Genomic DNA, 20,153 nt, shown 5'->3' on the forward strand with positions numbered 1-20,153 from the left:
CTTAATACTTTCGCTGATTACCAATGGCCGTTTTAAAGGTAAATTTAACCAATTCTCTATCGTTTATGGCAATTAGATCATTGACAAATTTACTCAAGTGGAAATATGATAAATTATAAAAAAGCTCCTAACTGCGTGACCCCGTCTCAGGTCTTCTACGACTTCTACGCTGTGTAGAAAATTTGTACGTTCACAATATGCTCAACCTGAACTAGAAAATAACAGCAAAAGGCCGGATTTCTAGAATTTGGCCGAGAAAGAGATATGCGTATGCGTATGCGTATGCGTATGCGTATGAGTATGCGTATGCGTTTCAATCATATTGCACACGTTTGTTAAAAGTGCTACTTTTTCTACTTTGATTAGTTGTTTGTTCAATGTAGTAACAGTTTGAGACGTAGTATTATCCTATTTGTTACCTGTCTTAATTTGTAGGTCATAATATTGGTAGACAAATATCGTTACAGTGGTCGATCTAAATTAAAGTGCCAGTCTCTGGTCGCAGCTCCGCCGGCCCCTTTTGCTGAAAAACATCACAACATTTTTGCCTCCTAAGGTGATTCATCAGGAATAAAAGTTGTCGAACGATTTTTTTTGAAACATTTTTTAAATGTTCGAAAAGTGCAATAAAAGGATAGGTCACCGTTCTTAGCCTGCGTGTTGCCGTATCCATAAAGGGTGATGGGTACGGCTTCACTTGGGCTACATCATGCTCACATAAGAGATTTGATGGGCCAACTCCATTTGTGCCTGTACTAGTTCTAATCACTTGCCTTATTTGATCGGTTAGCGTTACATTTTGTGGTAGCTGGAAGTAAAGTTTATTAAACATACCAGGAACAATGCTGCAATATTTAATCCACAAGCCTGGAAAAATCAGAAGCTAGTCAAAATGTTTGCATACAGGTAAAAAGTATTAACACGCGTGAGACGTTCTTTGATCCGCCGTGAACCCGTTCGACCCGTTTGGCTTTTGGGCATTTTCCCTCTGACGTTTTTGTGCCTTGATATCTCTCGAGGGACCGACATCTTTCGCGACTGTGGCTGGCCGCGTCACGCAATTGTTTACATTCCAACGGCGAATTTAGGGCAAAACTTTATGAGAAACACAGGCCAAGGCGGCCTACTTGAAACCATTTGCCCAGAGATATTTTTTGATTTTCATTCAGGTGGGTGTATAGTTAACCCGTAGAAAGTGTTTTCATGGCATTTAAAGTTATAGCCCATAGAAAAATATGGCAATATTTTAGTGCTATAAGACCCCTATAATTCGCTTGCAACACATTGTCAAATTTTGCGTGCTTGTTCCAGCTTGTTTCGGGCTCAAAAGTAACTTCGATTTATTTTATTTTTCATTCAGTCGTACCATGAAGACCTGAGTTGAATATAAAAATCATTGAAAGACTCTCAAGTAGCTGTTGTGTCGTGTGCGATACGATCAAATATTCAGAGAATCCAGCATAACCGGAAGTAGATTTTAAGCTCAATTGGGGAGAAATCGTTTTTTCTCAAATTTCTTCCAAAACAATCCTGTATTAGCAGAAACTAACTATGGTCCGTTTGTTTTCTAACTAGGGCCAATCTACGGGCAAAATATGAGCGAAATCGATTTGTCGACTTGTGCCGGTGTTTGGTCTATCAGTTATAGGCAGTGGCTCTTAATCAGGTTCTTAATTTTTGTTTAAAATAAAACAACTTGTACCCATGGGTGAGGCCTTTATATTGAATCATTTACAGTACAGTATTGTGGACTTATATCACTGCCAGTGCTCTGGCTAGTTTTTTTTACCTGTTTTTGTATCGCAGGTCATAACAGGTTCTATACACAGGTTTTCACTGTATAATAAATAGATCTGGGGTTACGTTTTCACGGCAGTCTGGAGTCTCTGTTCATCCTACCTACCAGAGATAATGATCATGATGAAACTAACAGCCATTATTGCTGCAATTTTCTTACCAAATCAAACCTAAACGGAGCAGGGAAGCATAAATACCAACCAAATTTCCTACCCAAAAAAATACTAAGCTGTTCTTGATAACGGTTCTTGTAATGAAAATAAAAACCGCAGTTAATGTTCCACAGAATCTATCATCGGTTCAGCTCTGATCAATCTATCACACCCAGGTCTACGTAAATTGCAGCAAGCTTCTACCACACTCCCACTCCCTTTAATTGAGATGGTATTACGTCTCTAGAGGTCGAATCGAAAGGAAATTATTCCGTTGATACTTGTATACCGAATCACAGAATTTACTTCTTGCCTGATTACTTATAGGATTAAAATGGTTGATATTATTCTAACTCCACACAAAGGCTACTATTATTTTACTTATATTTTTGAGCTTATTTTGCCTTGCCACGTAATTAATTTGAATAGACATTTAACACATTTCTTAGAACTCGCCGTCAACGGCCAATTTGGCCAGTAACTCATATTTTTCTAAAAAGTATCTTGAGTGATTGATTTTCAAAAATGAGATTTAAACTTTCCAGGGATTTTATAATTACAAGAAATTTGAGAACATTTGAAAATCCCGTCAAAGTGCGGCTTCTCGCTTTATTAAATGCTCAATCAAATTAAATTTTGTCGATTTGTAGCTGGAACGTGATGAAAATAACCATTTTGCGCGTGAACAAAGTATTCGGTGATTTTAGAAGCTCGTGACAGCAAAATAATTTGAGCTGGAAATTCCTCTAGCTTTACCCACCCGATAGTATTCGCCGCCTCTCCATGAGTGCATGTGAGTAGTGATCAGCCAAGCGCTTAAACGGGTATTCCAAATGCGAGAGGTTTCTTGAGTCCTTATCGCTTTTTAATTTTACAAGTACATTTGTAGCTTGTTAAAACACTTGAAATAATATAGGCTGTACGATCAAACAGTTTATACAGGACTGTTTGATCAAGAAAGTATAAATAATGATTTTACTTTCAAACGCACCGACAATTCCACTAGACATTCGTTTTGTAAATCTACTAGACTGACTAGAGAGGTCATGCAGGTTGTCAACAGGTTTGGCAATTACAAGGTGTTATCGGAAAATGTATCTAACAGGTAATCAAAATGTAAGTTCCACGTTGTAATTGCAATTTCACAGCAAATTCCGTCCTGTAATAAAACCTGAAACGAGAAGGAAGAAAGTCCGACCCCAAACAAATGTATAGTGTTTTAACCGCCATTACTTCGTAGTGTTAATTATTATCCAAAAAAGCTGTAAGAAAGATACCCAAGAAGGCGTAAATCCACGTCACCTCCATGCCACACTATCTTAGCCTGCACAATCCCAAGTTTTCTTTATGGAGCATTAGGGCCCTTTTTGGTCCTTTATTGGCAAAAGGCGAGAAACCGCAATTGGGGTTATTCTAAGACTTGGAAGTTGCTTCGTTCTCACACCTTCTGATTGTCTATTAGGAGAATAACAGTGGCATAAATTATCAGCGTAACGTTTCAAGTGCACACTTGAGGACCTAGATGCCCTCCACAAGGGAATGCCCTTTATAACCCAAGCAGTTCTCAAGAATGTTTTAGATCAATGATTAATTAAATGGGTGCTTAAATGAGGACTGAGAAAATTTGGAGGTAGATGACCATGTTGAGTGTCATTAAGGAGGTTATTGTTATTCGTGGTGTAAGATAAGATGATGAATGTTCATTGGTTTGTCTTTCGATGGTGTCAATTTCAGGTGTGGACCACGACCTGCAATATATACTGCTGGTTTTCATAAGGTAACGGGATCGATGGTCTACCTGTCGCTATTTGTAGCACGTTGGTTTGCTGTTAATGGTATATTTCGATTTTTTCATTATATTCTAACTATCACGAGTTTCGCTCTATCCGATGCTCTTGGGATGAAATCATATGCGCAGAGCTTTTCGTTCCTCGAGCCCCTCGTTTCTCGCCGTACACACTTGCCTCCATGCACAGAGAATTTTGTACATGACGACATCATCTTATTTATTGCTGTATTAATATTACAGAATGCTCATGTATTTGGGGTTTACAGTGCACTGAGGTGTCCTTAATTACACTTTTTTTGATTTCTATTTTTTCTATTCGTTTCGAAATAGTTATTTATAGGTTTTCCACTTAAAGGGGAGGCGCGGTGGCCTCATGGTTAGTGCGCTCGTCTCCGGATCGAGCGGTCCGGGTTCGAGCCCTGGCCGGGGACATTGTGTTGTGTTCTTGGGCAAGACACTTTACTCTCACAGTGCCTCTCTCCACCCAGGTGTATAAATGGGTACCAGCGAACTTAAATATTCCTATTCGCTTCATGCTACAGAAACCGGGATAAGCTCCGGCCTGATGGGCCAGTTGGCTCGCATGCAGACTTTACCTTTACCTTTACCTTAAGATAAAAGCGCGATAATTTAAATTCCTGAGGCCCAGTACATACGTCGCATTTCTGCCGTGTTGAATTCAATTCAACGTATTCAATTCGACAGAAATTCGACGTCTGAACCGGCTGCCGCATTTCTGCCGCACGTTCGACTGGTCTTGTCGTATTATCCGACAGAAATGCGACACCGATTCAAACGTCGAATTTCTGCCGTGTCGAATCTAATACATACACTATGTAAATGTTTTGAGCATGCGTAAATTTTGGTCCCTCCAAAGAAAAAGAAGAAACTTGGCCATTCTCGATCCAATGCAACCCGAACATATTGCAACACATACTGCTGCATTGTCAGCCTTCTCCTTCTCGTCCCATTAGCGAATAATTTTTCGCAAAATTTAAGTTCTTTGTCACAGTATATTAATTCGTCCGCGATATTGAATACTCCGCTGACCGACATACCCGACAGTATTAATTCTGAATTAAGTTGGACATAAGTGCGACGTATGAATCCACAGTCGTATTTCTGCCGCTCTTAATTAAATTGAATTGGGCACGGCAGAAATGCGTCGTATGAACTGGGGCTGGGTTTTTTTTTTTTTTTTTTTTTTTTTTTGTAGGCTGTTGAGTCTTGCCATAGAAAATAGTTACCGAATAGGTTTTTGGCTCCTCCTTTTTCGAATTGTGCCAACTTGACGAATTTTGCTATAGCTTGCGACTAGGCTCAGCTTTGAGTCACACGTGCAAGCGGCGAAGAGCGAAGCGAAGTCTGTGCTCCAACCTGAGCCTGCTCGAAGGCTAATTTTGCAGTAGCCCTACAATCATCTTTTAGCTATTCAAGAGAAATCGGTTCTGTATACAGGAATATGCCTGCGCGTATCTGTACGGTTTGGTTAGTGGACACGAGGGGTGTTAATGATATCGAAGTTTCGGTTTGAAATTTTAATAATTTGACATTTCGACCACGAGCATTCCTCGAAATAAAAGGAACTCCGGTGGCACAAACTAAATCGGGTATTTTATCTAGTTAAAAGCTATTTGAGAGCAAAAAAGAGAGCAACCGATATTTAAACTTCTATCAAGAAATTTTTTTCACAATTTTTCTCGGTATTTCCTAATTTTGCTATAGGCCGAAAATTATCTTTAATTCTTGCTATTCAAGGGAAATGTTCTGTAGACAGGAAAATACACCTGAGCGTGTCAATTTGCAGTTTGGTTTGTGGACACGAGAGGGGTTAATGATAGCGAAGGTTCGGTTTGAAATTTGATAATTTGATACTGATTTTGACCACGAGCATTCCTCGAAATTAATGGACGTCCCGTGGGTACATACTTAATCAGGTATTTTATCTAGTTAAAGGGACGCTGTCACGTTATATTTGGTTAAAACTGTTATAAATTCACGAAATGATCCCTAAATTTATGTAATAAGAACTTAATTAGCTCTAACTAAATGATTAAAAGCGATTTCTTGAAGAAAGCAACATTTTTACAAAATTTCAACGATTTTCGAACCAAACTTGAACCCTTGAAAAACTGACATCCCGGCGCTTTTTCAAAGCCAACATATCGCAATTCGTTTCCATCCTCGAAATCGTTAGCCATCCTTGCTTCCTAATGGGTTTTAATCATTATTCGAGTTCTGCTCTACAAAATAGCACCATTATTGTCCAGCTTCCAGCGATCGATATATATTATTTACATTTCCAAAATCATGCTAAAAATGGTGGCAGTGTCCCTTAAACAGCTCTTTATGAGCAAACAAGGAGAGTAATCAATTTTTCAGCAAGTCCCATAAAATCGCAATTTTGCTCGTTTTTTTTTTTTCTGACCGTCACTCTTAACGGAACTACCACACTAAGCCTGCGCTAACTTAAGTTTTAGGTAGCTATTACGTTAACGTTTTTATTTTCAGATAAACTTGCAGGAGTTTGTCAAATTTTCTTTGAGGGATTTGGTCCACGTTTTTAATACTTCTGTACTCACGGATGATACTCAATTAAAATCTCACAACAAGCTTCATTTTCCCTCTGCCTTTTTATTAACCATCTATCCCTTACAAGTATAACAACATTTAACGGAAAATGGTTTCTTTCCTGGCAATCTCGTCGCAGTTTAATGCTGTGGAAAGACAAAAAAAAACTTTCTGGAAAAAAAAATTGAAGGCATATATTGTACCTTACTACATAACAACCACTCTGTCAGAGAAATGCAATAACCATAACAAATTCACCATTAGCCAATCAGAAACCGTCTACTGTCCTGATATCCTGCGATATCGAGTCGCTGACCTTTTATGGTCTGAGGGGAACTTTCTACCTATTAACTCACTTTTAGTACGCTTTGACGGCATACCATGCTGCTTTGGCTCGGCTCGCTATGGGTAATTTGGTTCGTCCAAACTTTACCCAAACTCGTAGGATTCGAAAACTGAAGAGTGCCGAAAAAGACCGAAAACAAGTTGATAGAGCAGTCATATAGGTAGTGAAAAAATCTTAAAAATATATAAATAGGAAGGACCAAGAGGAGTTGGTGCCACACATTACACTAAAATCTTATCGGCCCGAGACAGAGGGCCGGCCTTTAGTTACATAAATCAGTTTTCATCGAGCCGGCGTGGTTTACTTGTCTCGACGTTGTTGTGAACTGAAAAGAAAATTCAATAATGCTATCTTATAAACGATCCTTACCTTTCTTTCTAGTTGCTGAGACATCTTTTTTTGCATGCCCTCTTAGTTTCAAAGTTGTTGGCATTGCCGCCGCATCCACCATAGATGAATTTTTTGCATTTTCCAGCGCTTTTCTTAAAATAGAAGCGTGGAAAATATCCTTTACACGGACCGATTATCTTTGGAAGCAGGCACGCTTGCGGGTCCTCACAAGTCTTCTGGCATGCGGCAAGAGTTTTGAAGTTGTTGGCATTGCCGCGGCATCCACCATAGATGAATATTTCGCATTTTCCGGCCACTTTGTCAAAATAATAGCGTGGAAAATATCCTTTACACGGACCTGTCTCGCTTGGTAGGTTGCAGATATTTTCTCCTTGCGCCACCATAATACCTAAGTAGCATATAAGGAAGTAAAATATGAGGTTCTAAGAAAAGAAATAAACTGCATCAAGGAATATATCAAGGACATGAGGATATAAAATTGTGGTGGAGACATGAAATGAAAGAAATGAATGAAATGATCTTCACTGCGTTATGAAGTAAAGAAAGTTTCGTTTTGCTTGACTCAATTTAGCGGTCTCGCGCCAACACAAGATGTTTGCCGAAGAATATGTCAAACACATTTTGTATTGTGTTGAACATATCCCCTTTTAGTTTACAAAAGGCTTAAAACGGACCGCAAAAGCTTAATGTTGCCTCTTCCTTTTGGGTCGTAAAAGCTATCATCCAGGTATTTAAAAGTGCCTTTCAATACATATCGTACCGGTGTATCAGTGACGAGGTGGTGCGGAAAACCTTTCTCGGGTGTGAAGTTAATGATCTGGGAATCTTTTAGTTACAAACCCTCGACCAATTCCTGGTGTTTAGTAACCTTGTTTAGATTATTTCCTGACCCCTGATAGAGGTCAAAAAATGACAGACCAACTCAAACGGACACTGCTGGCTTTAGTATGTCTTTACTTACCTCCAATGATAATGATGATGAAAACATCAACAAGACTTGCTCTCTTGGCCATTATTGCTACAATTTTGTTATCGAGTCCAACCTAACCGAAGTAAAATCGACTTACAAATAGCAATATACTTGTGTAATCTAAAATCTTAATTCGCTTAGAGTAATAATACGATACAATAAAAATCTATTTAACGCTCACCATTTAATTTATTTATTTTTAAAAATATGGTGGTTTTTCTACAAAACGATAATATACTCAATATAATTTCTTGCATTCCATGGATGGCCAGCAAAATGTGCTAATTTTTACATGTTCAGTGGTAAGAAAAGCATGTGAACAATTGTCCAGACCATAAACAATAGAAGACAAAAATGGCCATAAAATGTCAAGATGTTGGTCATTTCACCAAGTGTATTGAAATTCACTAGATTTCTCCTTACATTATTGTATCCCTTCATACCTTCCATACCCCCTTAACATGAAAAATACTTTTAAACTGTTATTTTTCAATCTATAATCACTCTTCTGGAGATGATGCTTTTTTAGTGGACCATAGTTGATAGGTGGTCCCTTTACCGACTATGAGTGGACTATCCAATAAGCTTTCGACCAAAAGTTCGTGCACGGAATATATTTCAAAGTGAACCAGTTTTGTGTGTGGTTTGATTGGTTTTTGGTGGTAAGAGCACTATTGGCATGGTTTTGGGGGCTGCCACCCGCTAAGGCACTATGGAACTAAGGCACTATTAAACTAAGAACTAAGGCGCTAAGGTGTAAACTTTAACGTTTGTTTAATTAATTCATTTCAAGTAATTAATTAGTCTAGAGGCAAGGAAGTGGTGGGGGTGGGGTGGGAAAGGTACTTGTTTACTCTATATAAAACATGTTCCACCTACGCCGGTTGAGTATGACCATCGCAAAGCTGTACATTTGTTTCAGAAAACCCCTTGCTCTCCTTTTGGTACTATTCTCTTTAGAACAAAACCACTTTGCTCTATAGGTATGCGCAGATCAGTTAGCGTTCGTGCATTTTATCAATCTCGTTCCCAGAGTCTTCGTTCCCCTTGACAAGCGGTCGGAAAACGAGAGCTCTGAGAGCAACCATTTTGAAGTAAGCGAATTCTGGTGATTCTGCCCATCCGGTTTCACTGCGCAGTCTGCATCTATGGCGCATCCCTGAAATGGTTGCTCCTAGAGCTCTCGTTTTCCCACCGCTGGTCAAGGGGAACGAAGACTCTGGGAACGAGATTGGTATTTTATACATTTAAGCGGAGGATACATTGTATACGGGATGACACACACGTGTTTTCGTTATGGTAGAACCCAACATGTAAGACGCATGCTTCTAGCATCGTTAGTGTTATATACTGTGTTTCCGCGTGCTTTTAGTTTTATATGCCATGTAACCGAGGACGGCAGTTATTTTTCAATTAGCGACACTTCTCCCTTTTTAGAGCAAAACTGAAACGTTACAGTGGATGCGTATTTTTTAGACAGACCAAAACGTTCCCAAGTTAGTGGCTTTAATACTCTTCAAATTATAAATTTGTGACAAAAGAAACCAGGAAAGTGCTCAAATATTGCTGCAGACGCCGTATCATCTAATGAAAGCGCAAATTAATTGAATCAGTCTCTGAGGAGACTCGTCTATATAGTACCGATGTAGAATATAATAAAAAAATATGATAAAAAATGATTTTATATTTTACCTACGAATATTGTGGTACCCTAAAGTCGTTTACTTTGTTTATCACTGTCAAAGCTATCACGAAACTGAATCTAGGACAAAAAGATAAATTCGAATAAAAATTTAAAAAAGTAGCCGTCGTGGTTGACATTCTCCAGACGACGCAGAATTTGGTCATTCCTCGTTGTTGTTTTACAGAGGACGGCAAAGAATTTACCAAGAATTATGACGCACGTGCACAGCCATTGTTCTCCTCATTAAACCTTTTGTTCAGCGACGTTGCTGTTGCCGTCGTGGTTTTCTTAAGCTCCCTAATTTTATAAGCTGGAGTATGGCCGCCATGTTTCGCGACGTGGTCATTTTCTCATGCGTCGAAGTCGCCCTTCGGGTCGCCGGAGCTTCGTTACTAGTAATGACCACCAGAGGACTGATTTCATATCTAAAAACAATTTGAGTGGGATTACCTTGAGAACAAGACATATATAGGTGAGCGATTTAGTTTCTTACCCTTCATCCTGAATCTTGCTCTAGATTACATACTTTTGTACGTTGCAAGTTTAAATCATTATTGTCGGTCCGAGAAAGCAATAAAAAATGCTGCAACTGCGAGCTCGACACGCGCTCATTCGTATGTTATTAAATAATCTCTCTTCTATTCATTTCATTTTCAAGTTCCTGCCAAGTTAAAATTGCCCGACAGGTATTACATGCTTTATCATCGTTACTTGACCAATTTTACGCCTTGATATTATTGGCACATTTGACATTTTGCCTTTTTCTTCAGTCGAAACTCAGGAAGTGTCAAAAATTGAGTGAATGTCGACATACTGTTAGTTTAGTCAACTGGAAGGGCCACAGTTGAATTTCTTAAGACCGCCCTTAAGACAATATAATTAAGCATTTCAATAGACCAATTTTGATATATTAAATTCAGCCTAAAACAATAGACCTCACTACGAGGCTCTGGGGAATAACTACAGAGTTTGTGGGGTTTATTCCCCAGAGCCTCGTACTGAGGTCCATTGTTTAAGGCTGAATTTTAATATATCGAAATTGGTCTATTTGTAGAATATACTTCAGACAGTGGGTTATGTTGACAAGAAACAAGAACAAATGCAATTTCTTCTTGACTTACAGGAATCCGTTCTTTTACCACCAAGTCGACCAACAATAGCGCTTATGAATAGTGTCATCAGACAAACAAATTTCACGACCAAGGCTTGCTTTCAAAATGCAAATTGAATTTTTTTCGTGGACAAATTTCCTAGGCAGCAATGATGAAAATAATACCCTCGTGAAAAGAACACGAAGGTACCCGAGGTTTGAGAAAATTTATCGCAAATGAGGCTTGTCAAGTAGCCGAAGTGTCGGCGTAAACTTTATCACATACTGTTGTCTAAAACCTCATCAAAATAAGACCTTGAGAAAACCTTTTTCGGTCTCATGTTTCTCGTTAAAACAATATACTTTCCATGCCCTCCATACCCTCTTAAACGAGAGAAAATATTGATACCTCTGTAATCCGTATGTTGAGATGATGTGTCTTCAGTGAGGTGTTTAAAGAACTTCTTACGTTTCACCGAAATGTTGTGCTCGATATATCTTTCTTTATTAGCTTCGTCAATAAATTTGGCGCTCCTCACAGCATTTGGAATTATTAACGCAACGGATTCACTTATGCAAAATATTCCTAGGATAGTTTGTCTCTTCTGATTCATCTTTGATATTTTAAGCTAAAAACCCTGGACATCATGCTGATTTACAGGCGTCATTTCAATTTTTCAAAATCAGACTAGTTTTCCACACATTTTATCTCTGAGACGAAGTCCGTGACCCCATTTTTTTTCCATTTCTGAAACAAGTAATTCATTATCTGTCCGGCGCAGCAGAAGCTTGAGGGAAATCTATCGAGTAGAACATTTTCGCGGAAACGTCCCTCACATTATCACATACCGATCTGTCTTAAAACTGTTCAAAAGATTTAAAGATCAAAATAATTATAAGACCTAGTGAAAACTTTTTAACCATTCATATTTCTCTTTAAGACAATATACTTTCCATGCCTTATATTCCCTCTTAACAAGAAAAATATTGATACCTCTGTAATCCGTATGTTGAGATGATGTGTCTTCAGTGAGATGTCCAAAGAACTTCTGACGTTTCACCGAAATGTTGTGCTCGATATATCTTTCTTTACTAGCTTCGTCAATAAATTTGGCGCTCCTCACAAAAGACCGTTATTGTGATTTGCGACCTTTTTTATCAAAAGTGAGCTGCCTCGAAATTTTTAATTAAAAACTAGCAACATATTTTGCTGCCCATTTCACTCCGTAGAAACCATTAGGGTTGTTTACAAAAGTGTACAAAATCGATCGCCAAAGGTTCTTGAGTTAGACCAATGCTGTATCATAATTAATCTCCAAGACAGGTAAATAATATCGACTGATTATTTCGGATGACCGGTTTCAATAACTTAGCAAGCATGGTCTCCTTGTAAGCTAAACAATGGAATAAAACAGTGAACCTACATTCTCAATTTAGCATTTATTTCAATGGAGACAAGCCAGAAAGAGAACTTGGTCATACTGACACGAGCAGACTTGTTATTGAAACGTTTTCACACCTCGCCATCGATGCGTCGTCATGCATGAAGTTGATGCATACAAGGACAGATTTTAAGTGACACACCACGATTTGACACTACTTTGAGAAATAACAGTAAATGTAAGTCTTGGAACGCGCAGATAGATGAATCACTGCGTTAAATAGTCGGGAGTTTAAGAAAACCACGACGGTCACGGCAACGGGAACGTCACTAAACAAAAGGTTTAATGAGCAGAACAATGATTGTGCACGTGCTTTATAATTCTTGGTACATTTCTTTGCTGTCCTCTGCAAAACAACAACGTGAAATGACCAAATTCTGCGTTGTCTGGAGAACGTGAACGACAACGGCTAATTTTTTAAATTTATATTCCGAATTTAACTCTGTGTTCCATATTCAGTTTCGAGGTAGTTTTGACAGTGAGAAGAAAACTAAATGACTTTAGGGTATCGCGAGATTCGTAGGTAAAATATAAGTTCATTTTTTAACCGACGTTGTCCTTTACGTCGCCGTCGTGGTTTCTTAAGCTCCCTACTATCGACAGAATGTGCCGCAACATTACTATCCTTTAGATACCCTAGTTTTATTACTAAGCGCGCATCGATGCATAACGTGGCGGGTGAATTTGCGTGCGCAGTAAGGACCGTTCGATGACCCCTATTTTTCTTTTGATGGATCATTTTTTCTACCGATTTAATTTCTACGTTAAGCGAAAAAATGAAGGAAATCTATGGATTAGAAGTTTGAATTTTTGCCAAATCGTCATCGAATTCCGTATCTGTGCGGCGGTTTCTAATGCCTCTTGAAGGGTTAAGGGCCTGTCCAAAATTAAAAGTAAATGTTTGGCGACCAAACATCATCAAACATTGTTTGGTGACCAAACATGCTGATGTTGAAGTGAGTGGCCAAACGGTTAAAACATGTTTGATCAAACACAGATCAAACTATAGATACAAGCCGGTGAGCAAGGGTGGTACGCATGCGCACGCCAAACAAGTTTGATACCGCTTTCCAAACGAACAAAACATCGCCCATCAAACACGAGAACAAAAGAAATGTTTTAAGTTGTTTGATAGAATGTTTGATGGCCTTCAAATTTTATCACAAACGACAAAACACGATCAAACACGATAAAACAGAATCAAACAGAATCCAACAAGGTGGCCAAACGGTAAAATGTTTGGTCACCAAACAATGTTTGATGGTGTTCCGTCTCCAAACATTTCCCGTTTCCACAGCCCTTTATTTGAAAACGTTGACAGCATTTGGAATTATCAACGCAACGGATTCACTTTTGCAAAATATTACTAGGATAGTTTGTCTCCTCTGATTCATCTTTGATATTTTAAGCTAAAAATCCCGGAGACCATGCTGATTTACGTGCGCCAATTCAATTTTTCAAAATCAGACTAGTCTTCCACACACTTTACCTCTGAAACGAAGTCCGTGACTCCATTTTTTTTCTATTTCTGAAACAAGTAATTCATTATCTGTCCGGCGCAGCAGAAGCTTGAGGGAAATCTATCGAGTAGAACATTTTTGCGCGAACGTCCCTGACATTATCACATACCGATCTGTCTTAAAACTGTTCAAAAGATTTAAAGATCAAAGTAATTATAAGACCTAGTCAAAACTTTTTAACCATTCATATTTCTCTTTAAGACAATATACTTTCCATGCCTTATATTCCCTCTTAACAAGAAAAATATTGATACCTCTGTAATTCGTATGTTGAGATGATCTGTCTTCAGTGAGATGTCCAAAGAACTTCTGACGTTTCACCGAAATGTTGTGCTCGATATATCTTTCTTTATTAGCTTTGTCAATAAATTTGGCGCTCCTCACAAAAGACCGTTATTGTGATTTGCGGCCTTTTTTATCAAAAGTGAGCTGCCTCGAAATTTTTAATTAAAAACTAGCAACATATTTTGCTGCCCATTTCACTCCGTAGAAACCATTAGGGTTGTTTACAAAAGTGTACAAAATCGATCGCCAAAGGTTCTTGAGTTAGACCAATGCTGTATCATAATTAATCTCCAAGACAGGTAAATAATATCGACTGATTATTTCGGATGACCGGTTTCAATAACTTAGCAAGCATGGCCTCCTTGTAAGCTAAACAATGGAATAAAACAGTGAACCTACATTCTCAATTTAGGATTTATTTCAATGGAGACAAGCCAGAAAGAGAACTTGGTCATACTGACACGAGCAGACTTGTTTTTAAAACGTTTTCACACCTCGCCATCGATGCGTCGTCATGCATGAAGTTGATGCATACAAGGACAGATTTTAAGTGACACACCACGATTTGACACTACTTTGAGAAATAACAGTTAATGTAAGTCTTGGAACGCACAGATAGATGAATCACTGCGTTAAACAAGCAGACTTGTTTTTAAAACGTTCTTGTAACTTTGAATACCCCTCCGCTTTTAAGTTCTTACGGTTATAGGTCCAACTACCTGTAAACCAAAAATTGCATTCAGTTATAAACCTACGGATATAGGTCCCCCTCTATCTTTACTTGTTTTGAATTCGTTCTATTATGATGTTTTAAAGCTCAGTGAAAAACAACAAGTGCAACTATAGCTCGTTTCGAAGCGTTTCTTTTTCATTTTTTTATTCCGGTTATAGGCTTCCTGGGAGATACGTTCCTCCGTTTATAAGCCCATCTAAAAGCCCTTTAGAAGTTGTATAAGCCCAGGGGTTATAAGCCTATGTCACGGCATTTTTACAGACCGGTCTATTGTTAGGCTTCTTTTCATGCGAAATAGGTCACTTCCGGTCTACGTCAGCGCGCATCGGTAAATGCAAAATGGCGGCCCCAGGTGGACATGTCGACATAATAAAATACGCCGAATGCGCCAATTCTGTCGCCGTTTTTCTCGTTTTTCTCTTCACGTTCAGTCTCCCACAATCCTTTGCCATATGTATCACACTTTCGACTTGAAGAGGGAAAAATTATCGATCGTGTTGACTCATCGTCAGCGAAAGTCGGGAAAAGTCGAGATGACTATTTCGTAGTTTTCTTATTGATCAAACTTTATCCCTTTTCGGACGTTGTTCCTGTGTTTCATAATGCCGTAAAAAGTGGTTGATAATGATGAAGCGGCACAATTCAAGCGATGACCATGGTCGAGAATGTCAAAACAAGGAGCCACGCAAGCAAGATGTGAACGAGTCTTCATCCTCGACCACCTCGACCTCCCTAAAGGACATTTTACGTCGCAGGATTGCACAGAAACAAGCCCAACAATACAAGGAGCTTGCTTCGAAGGCTCAAGATAATTCCACACTTACCTCCTGGGCTTCCAACCCTTCGAGTGCAGGTTATTTTTGTGAAGTGCGGTCGATATAATATTATAGTGGATAGTGATTTATTCCCGTTGCCGGCGGAATCAATGGCTTTCTGTCATTCTGTGACTGGTTTTTTGACAATTTTGCTCCCAATGGCAAATATTTTATCAGTCCACTCCGCATAAATGGAAGTGCTTATTAAATCAATAAAGCATCCTCAAGTTTTCCAGTGGAGGGAATTTGTCTGCCCTATCCTATGGTCCTTTTCTTGGGAAACTGATCGATAGAAAGGACATGATACAGAATAGAAATTCTGAAAAGGGTTATAGGGATGTGGTTTCGAATATTAGTGGCGCTTCTGCTGCTAATGTTGCATGTTCCACAAGCAACTTGGTGATACCCTGTCGAATTGCTTCTGCATTTTCACTTTCCCAACAAGCATTTCCCAATTCCCAATTTGAGATAGGTTTGGCAGCAATGTATGTACCCTAATTGCAGTGAAATTTGGGGCTTATTGCTTCCAGAATAAATTAGATTTCTCACTTCTTTGAAGACAAATTCCAGATATGTGGTTTAATTCCTTTGTTAATGTCATCTGCGATGGAAATGAGGTTTATGATGAGCTGTATAGTAATGATACTGTTTATTTTGATGTAAACTGGAAAGGATTCAGCGAAGAGCCTCCGAGTTTATTCAAAAAACTGCTGAGGACTGACACTCACAAAGAAAATCTAAACTTGTTATCTCTAGGGGACAGACGTTTTTTGTTTGATGTATTGTTTTTTATAGAGTCCTCAATGGGTATATTAATATAGACATATCCTCTTTTATCAAATTTTATTCACGTTTTGAAAGATACCCCTTGAGGGGTAGGGAAGATGTTACAATGAAGAAGAATTATGTTAGGACTGACACTTTTAAGTATAGCTCGTTTAATAGGATTGTTGACATGTGGAATGTGTTACCACTGTCAGTTCGTCAGGCTTCAAGCATTTCTGGTTTTAAAAATGAAGTAAGGGACTACTTAACTTCAAGAAATGTTTAATTTAGTTGCTTTGATGGATGCTTTTGTTTTGTAACTTTTTGGTGCTTATATTTTTCTTTCTGTTACTTTCAAGCGGGTCGTAAACTATTCTGAAATTTCAACAATAGAAGAGGCTCTGCCATTCTGATGAACATAGTCATTTATAACAGTTCTTAAACCCTTTTATGTTTCCTATTATTTTCAAGAGAGTTTTTTTTTTTTTCACAGCTAATTGCTCTGGAATTTCAAATGGTCCATAGATAAAGTAAGAAACAACAACAGAAGTAGAAAAAATGTTTGAAAAGTGGACCCTTTGGTTTTCCCTTGTCTAGGCCAATAATAAGTGGTTGTGCAAACTCTGTAAAGAAACCTTGAGTTGAACAAAACTGCCATTTTTTCTATTCTCGTCAATCTCGTAAATTTTATTAAAGTTTGATGACGGTTTGGGGTTAATAGATTATACACTGACCTTTCGGTGCTAAAATCATCTTCCTTAAAAGATTAAAAGGAATCAAACACGATATATTACTTGTACGTTGGCCCAATCACAACACCGGACAATATAAATGTCTCCTTGATTACTGTTCTAACGCTAAGCACGTGACGTCCTCACATCACGTGACGAGCAATAGTGATAACCTTTGTATGACCAAATGGCGAGCAAGTGTTGATTAAAAGTCCCCTTTCTTCGTATTCATTTAACGAAACTTTTGCGGTCCCTCCATTTCCGTGTGTTCGAACGGCGACAGCGAAATTTCTGGCGTCAGTTCTACTTTCAAAATTACACTTTTCCGAAAACGCGGTTAATGGTATTAATATTGCTAATTTCAGGAGAGAGTTTGCCAGATGCGATTGCCATCCGCAATATGCATCGGTTCGAAACCTTTGGATTTCAGAAGGCTGAATCTGGTCCTCTGGATAGGGCCGAATAACTGCTGTATTCACCGATCCTCTCTTGTTAGTGGGAACTCTTTGTACCACCTCAAATCCAATATTGCCGATTTCTTTCACCTGAAGACTTCGAGTCAGTGACATGTTCTTGTTTAGGTCTGGAGTCATCAGGGTATAGCACAGAGGATGGTCACGAAAATCCTGTTGATAGTTCTTAGACACGGGTTCTGGAAGGTCTCTGAATTTCAGCGGGCAATCTGGCAAAATGATTATATCGCCTACTGAGGGCAACGAATGTGTTAGGACAGTTACTTTGACTTCTTTGGAGGTCAATACATTGTCCATTATACTTAACATTAATCGCCTCATATGGTTTATGATCATATAAGCGACTTGAGCATGACTTATGATACTCACGTGATTGCCATCAGATGTAAACATCTTTGGAAGCTTTTTCCCTATTTGCAAAGGACTAGAACATAAGAAATTTCGAAGACTAACAGTTGTTATTCCATAGTTTACAGCGAGTATATAGTTTGTCCATGGTTTTCCAGGTTATTGCATACTGGAATTTGTAATGCACCTTGAACAAAATTAACGTACATAACTGCAGGCGAGGTTCTTTCGCTCAGAATCTCTCTGGTCAATTGCTCCAGAGGCAGGGTCATAGGAAATCTGGAAACTTTTAAATGAATATAATCATTGACGGTGAAATCCAGAAGTGCAAGATTCATTTTAGTGTTTGGCTTCAATAAAACATTGTAGCAAAAGGCGGAAAAGTTGCTGCCGGTTCCCCCTATGGCAAGATTATGAAGCTTAAAAACGGAACCTGTTATAGGCTCTACTGTTTTATGCCACCAGTCGCTGAACACCCGGTAATATATACCTCTTAAGTCTTCATTATCAAGAGTCAAGCCTCCACCTGCAGAAATCGAACCACCCATTATGGCCACGTTGACATCTTCTCCATTTAGTGATCGCAGGATTACATCCCTCAGACGATTTGTTGTGTCATATCACTGGACTACTCCACGTGTACTGTTCCACCCTGGTAAAGTGATGAACAAATCCTTTAAGGATTTTTTAAAAAACCAAATTTCGAGCGGATTTCTTTTAATGGCAAGCTTGAGTTGTTTGAGTTTTTTCTTAGTCAGTTTGCTGCTTATAGTTGAGTCAGTGTCGGTTCTATTTTGACGTTGAAATTCCAGTTTCTGCCTTCCCGCCATTTCCATGCCTTCTACTTGAGGCCAGTGAATGATTTAAGCTTTTAAAATAAACACAGCCAGCAAAAGTCCGTCTAAAACATCGAATCGCAGTTTTTGACCTTTCATAAGCATCGTCTTTTACAGCCCAATCAACACTAGAGTTTTCGTCTACGCGACTTTTCACCTAGCACAATTTCATCCAAACAGGTTTGACTTCTCGTTACTTTGGTTAAATTGTTATTCTCAACAGTTATCATGTGTCGGAGGTGAAATAGATATCGCCTGTTTAATGGCTATAGACACAACCACCTGTTAAATGAGAGTGCGGTGCAATAGCTCTAAGAGGTAGGCTGTCAAGGCCTTCAGAGCTGCAGTCATGCCTTGGTTGCAAAAGTAACTTGTTTCTATTTCTCCTGTTATTTCACTATACTGTAGTTTTCGGCGGTGTAACTATAGACGAAGGAGGAATGCAGTGCTGTTGCAGGTTATAGAAAATATCTTTATTTCAGACGGGTCAACTGACATCAAAAGGCAGGCAATGGAAAATTATTTAGACATACAATAATATGCAATGCGTGAATACGAACACCAAAATCTGATTGCATTGAGGGAATCTGTAATTAAGAAAATGACGGATTAAACTTTTTCTTTTTTTTTTTTTTTGCCTCTTTCCCACTTTATCACGACGTCGTGGTGTACAACCCATTCAGCTGTAGCTTTGTCTTTTCTCAGTCTTTAAATAGAAATTCAAAGATATTTCTACGGGTGGAGCAGGAAGCGAAAATTCCATTTGTTTCTATTGAGAGCACAATTTTGTGTTTTTTGAGGTCGGGTTGCGAAAATCTCAAGGAAGAAAGAGGCGGGATACAGGATTTTAATTATTATAGACCAGCAAATGGATCATTGATGCAGAGTGGTATTGGGTTTCCATTAATGAACGGCAAAGAAGGTGTAACCTGACAAAGTATTGCACAATGGCATCGTTATAATTAATATCACCACCAGTTTGGGAGGGAAGATCGGCAAAAGGTGAATGAATAAATTTACTAACATCGAACTCTGTATTCAGCAATTTGGTAGTTAACTCTTTAACGATTTGCCAGACACCTGTTTTTCATCCGCGAGATAATGCACATTAAGGAGTTAAAGGACTCTCCAACCACCGAACTCCAATTAGAAACTCTGGCTCATATTACCGCGACAAAAGATCACACCTCGACCATTTGCTTCACAGAAAAGCAGACTCAGAATATCTGATTGAATCACCTTTCCTTTCATTGATACGAGAACAAAGAAAGGAAATTAGAACAACATGAACAAAAAGAAGCGTGAATATTTCTATTGTCACTCTTGAAACTATTGAACTTCAAAATGTGGCTCATTTTCTGCTACCCATTGCCTGACTAACTTCAGCCCTTTTATGTGATTTTTTTTCATGACTACAGAATCTTGATTAAAAAATTTGAGTGGGATCAGGATTCC

General features: G+C 38.6%; 1 protein-coding gene, 1 long non-coding RNA gene and 1 pseudogene across 2 annotated transcripts; all 3 read right to left on the reverse strand.

The window, feature by feature from the left end:
- Nucleotides 1-3,940: 3,940 nt before the first annotated feature.
- LOC149112726 (uncharacterized) lies at nt 3,941-5,872 on the reverse strand. Its single transcript, XR_016206996.1, has 2 exons — nt 4,347-5,872; nt 3,941-4,086 (listed from the first exon to the last, which is right to left on the reverse strand). It is a non-coding gene; the product is annotated as an uncharacterized LOC149112726 (long non-coding RNA).
- Nucleotides 5,873-6,352: 480 nt separating this feature from the next.
- Nucleotides 6,353-14,099, reverse strand: LOC149112727 (kunitz-type serine protease inhibitor bitisilin-3-like). Its single transcript, XM_089290671.1, has 4 exons — nt 13,967-14,099; nt 7,968-8,049; nt 7,025-7,394; nt 6,353-6,455 (listed from the first exon to the last, which is right to left on the reverse strand). Exons 2-3 carry the CDS (start codon nt 8,017-8,019, stop codon nt 7,033-7,035), a joined length of 414 nt encoding a protein of 137 aa, XP_089146797.1. The 5' UTR covers nt 8,020-8,049; nt 13,967-14,099; the 3' UTR covers nt 6,353-6,455; nt 7,025-7,032.
- A 2,686-nt stretch (nt 14,100-16,785) lies between these two features.
- Nucleotides 16,786-19,933, reverse strand: LOC149112728 (uncharacterized; annotated as a pseudogene).
- Between the last annotated feature and the right edge of the window lie 220 nt (nt 19,934-20,153).

Source organism: Orbicella faveolata, unplaced genomic scaffold (genome assembly GCF_042242905.1).
Source record: "Orbicella faveolata isolate gen_17 unplaced genomic scaffold, um_ofav_v1 contig_2, whole genome shotgun sequence".
In the NCBI taxonomy this organism is placed as follows: domain Eukaryota; kingdom Metazoa; phylum Cnidaria; class Anthozoa; order Scleractinia; family Merulinidae; genus Orbicella; species Orbicella faveolata.

Bases quoted from the DNA above. Each gene is read 5' to 3' on its own strand.
- LOC149112727 (XM_089290671.1), bottom strand. From the start codon at position 8,019: ATGGCCAAGAGAGCAAGTCTTGTTGATGTTTTCATCATCATTATCATT. The intron at 7,395-7,967 runs GTAAGTAAAGAC...TATGCTACTTAG, and splicing joins CATCATCATTATCATTGGAG to GTATTATGGTGGCGCAAGGA.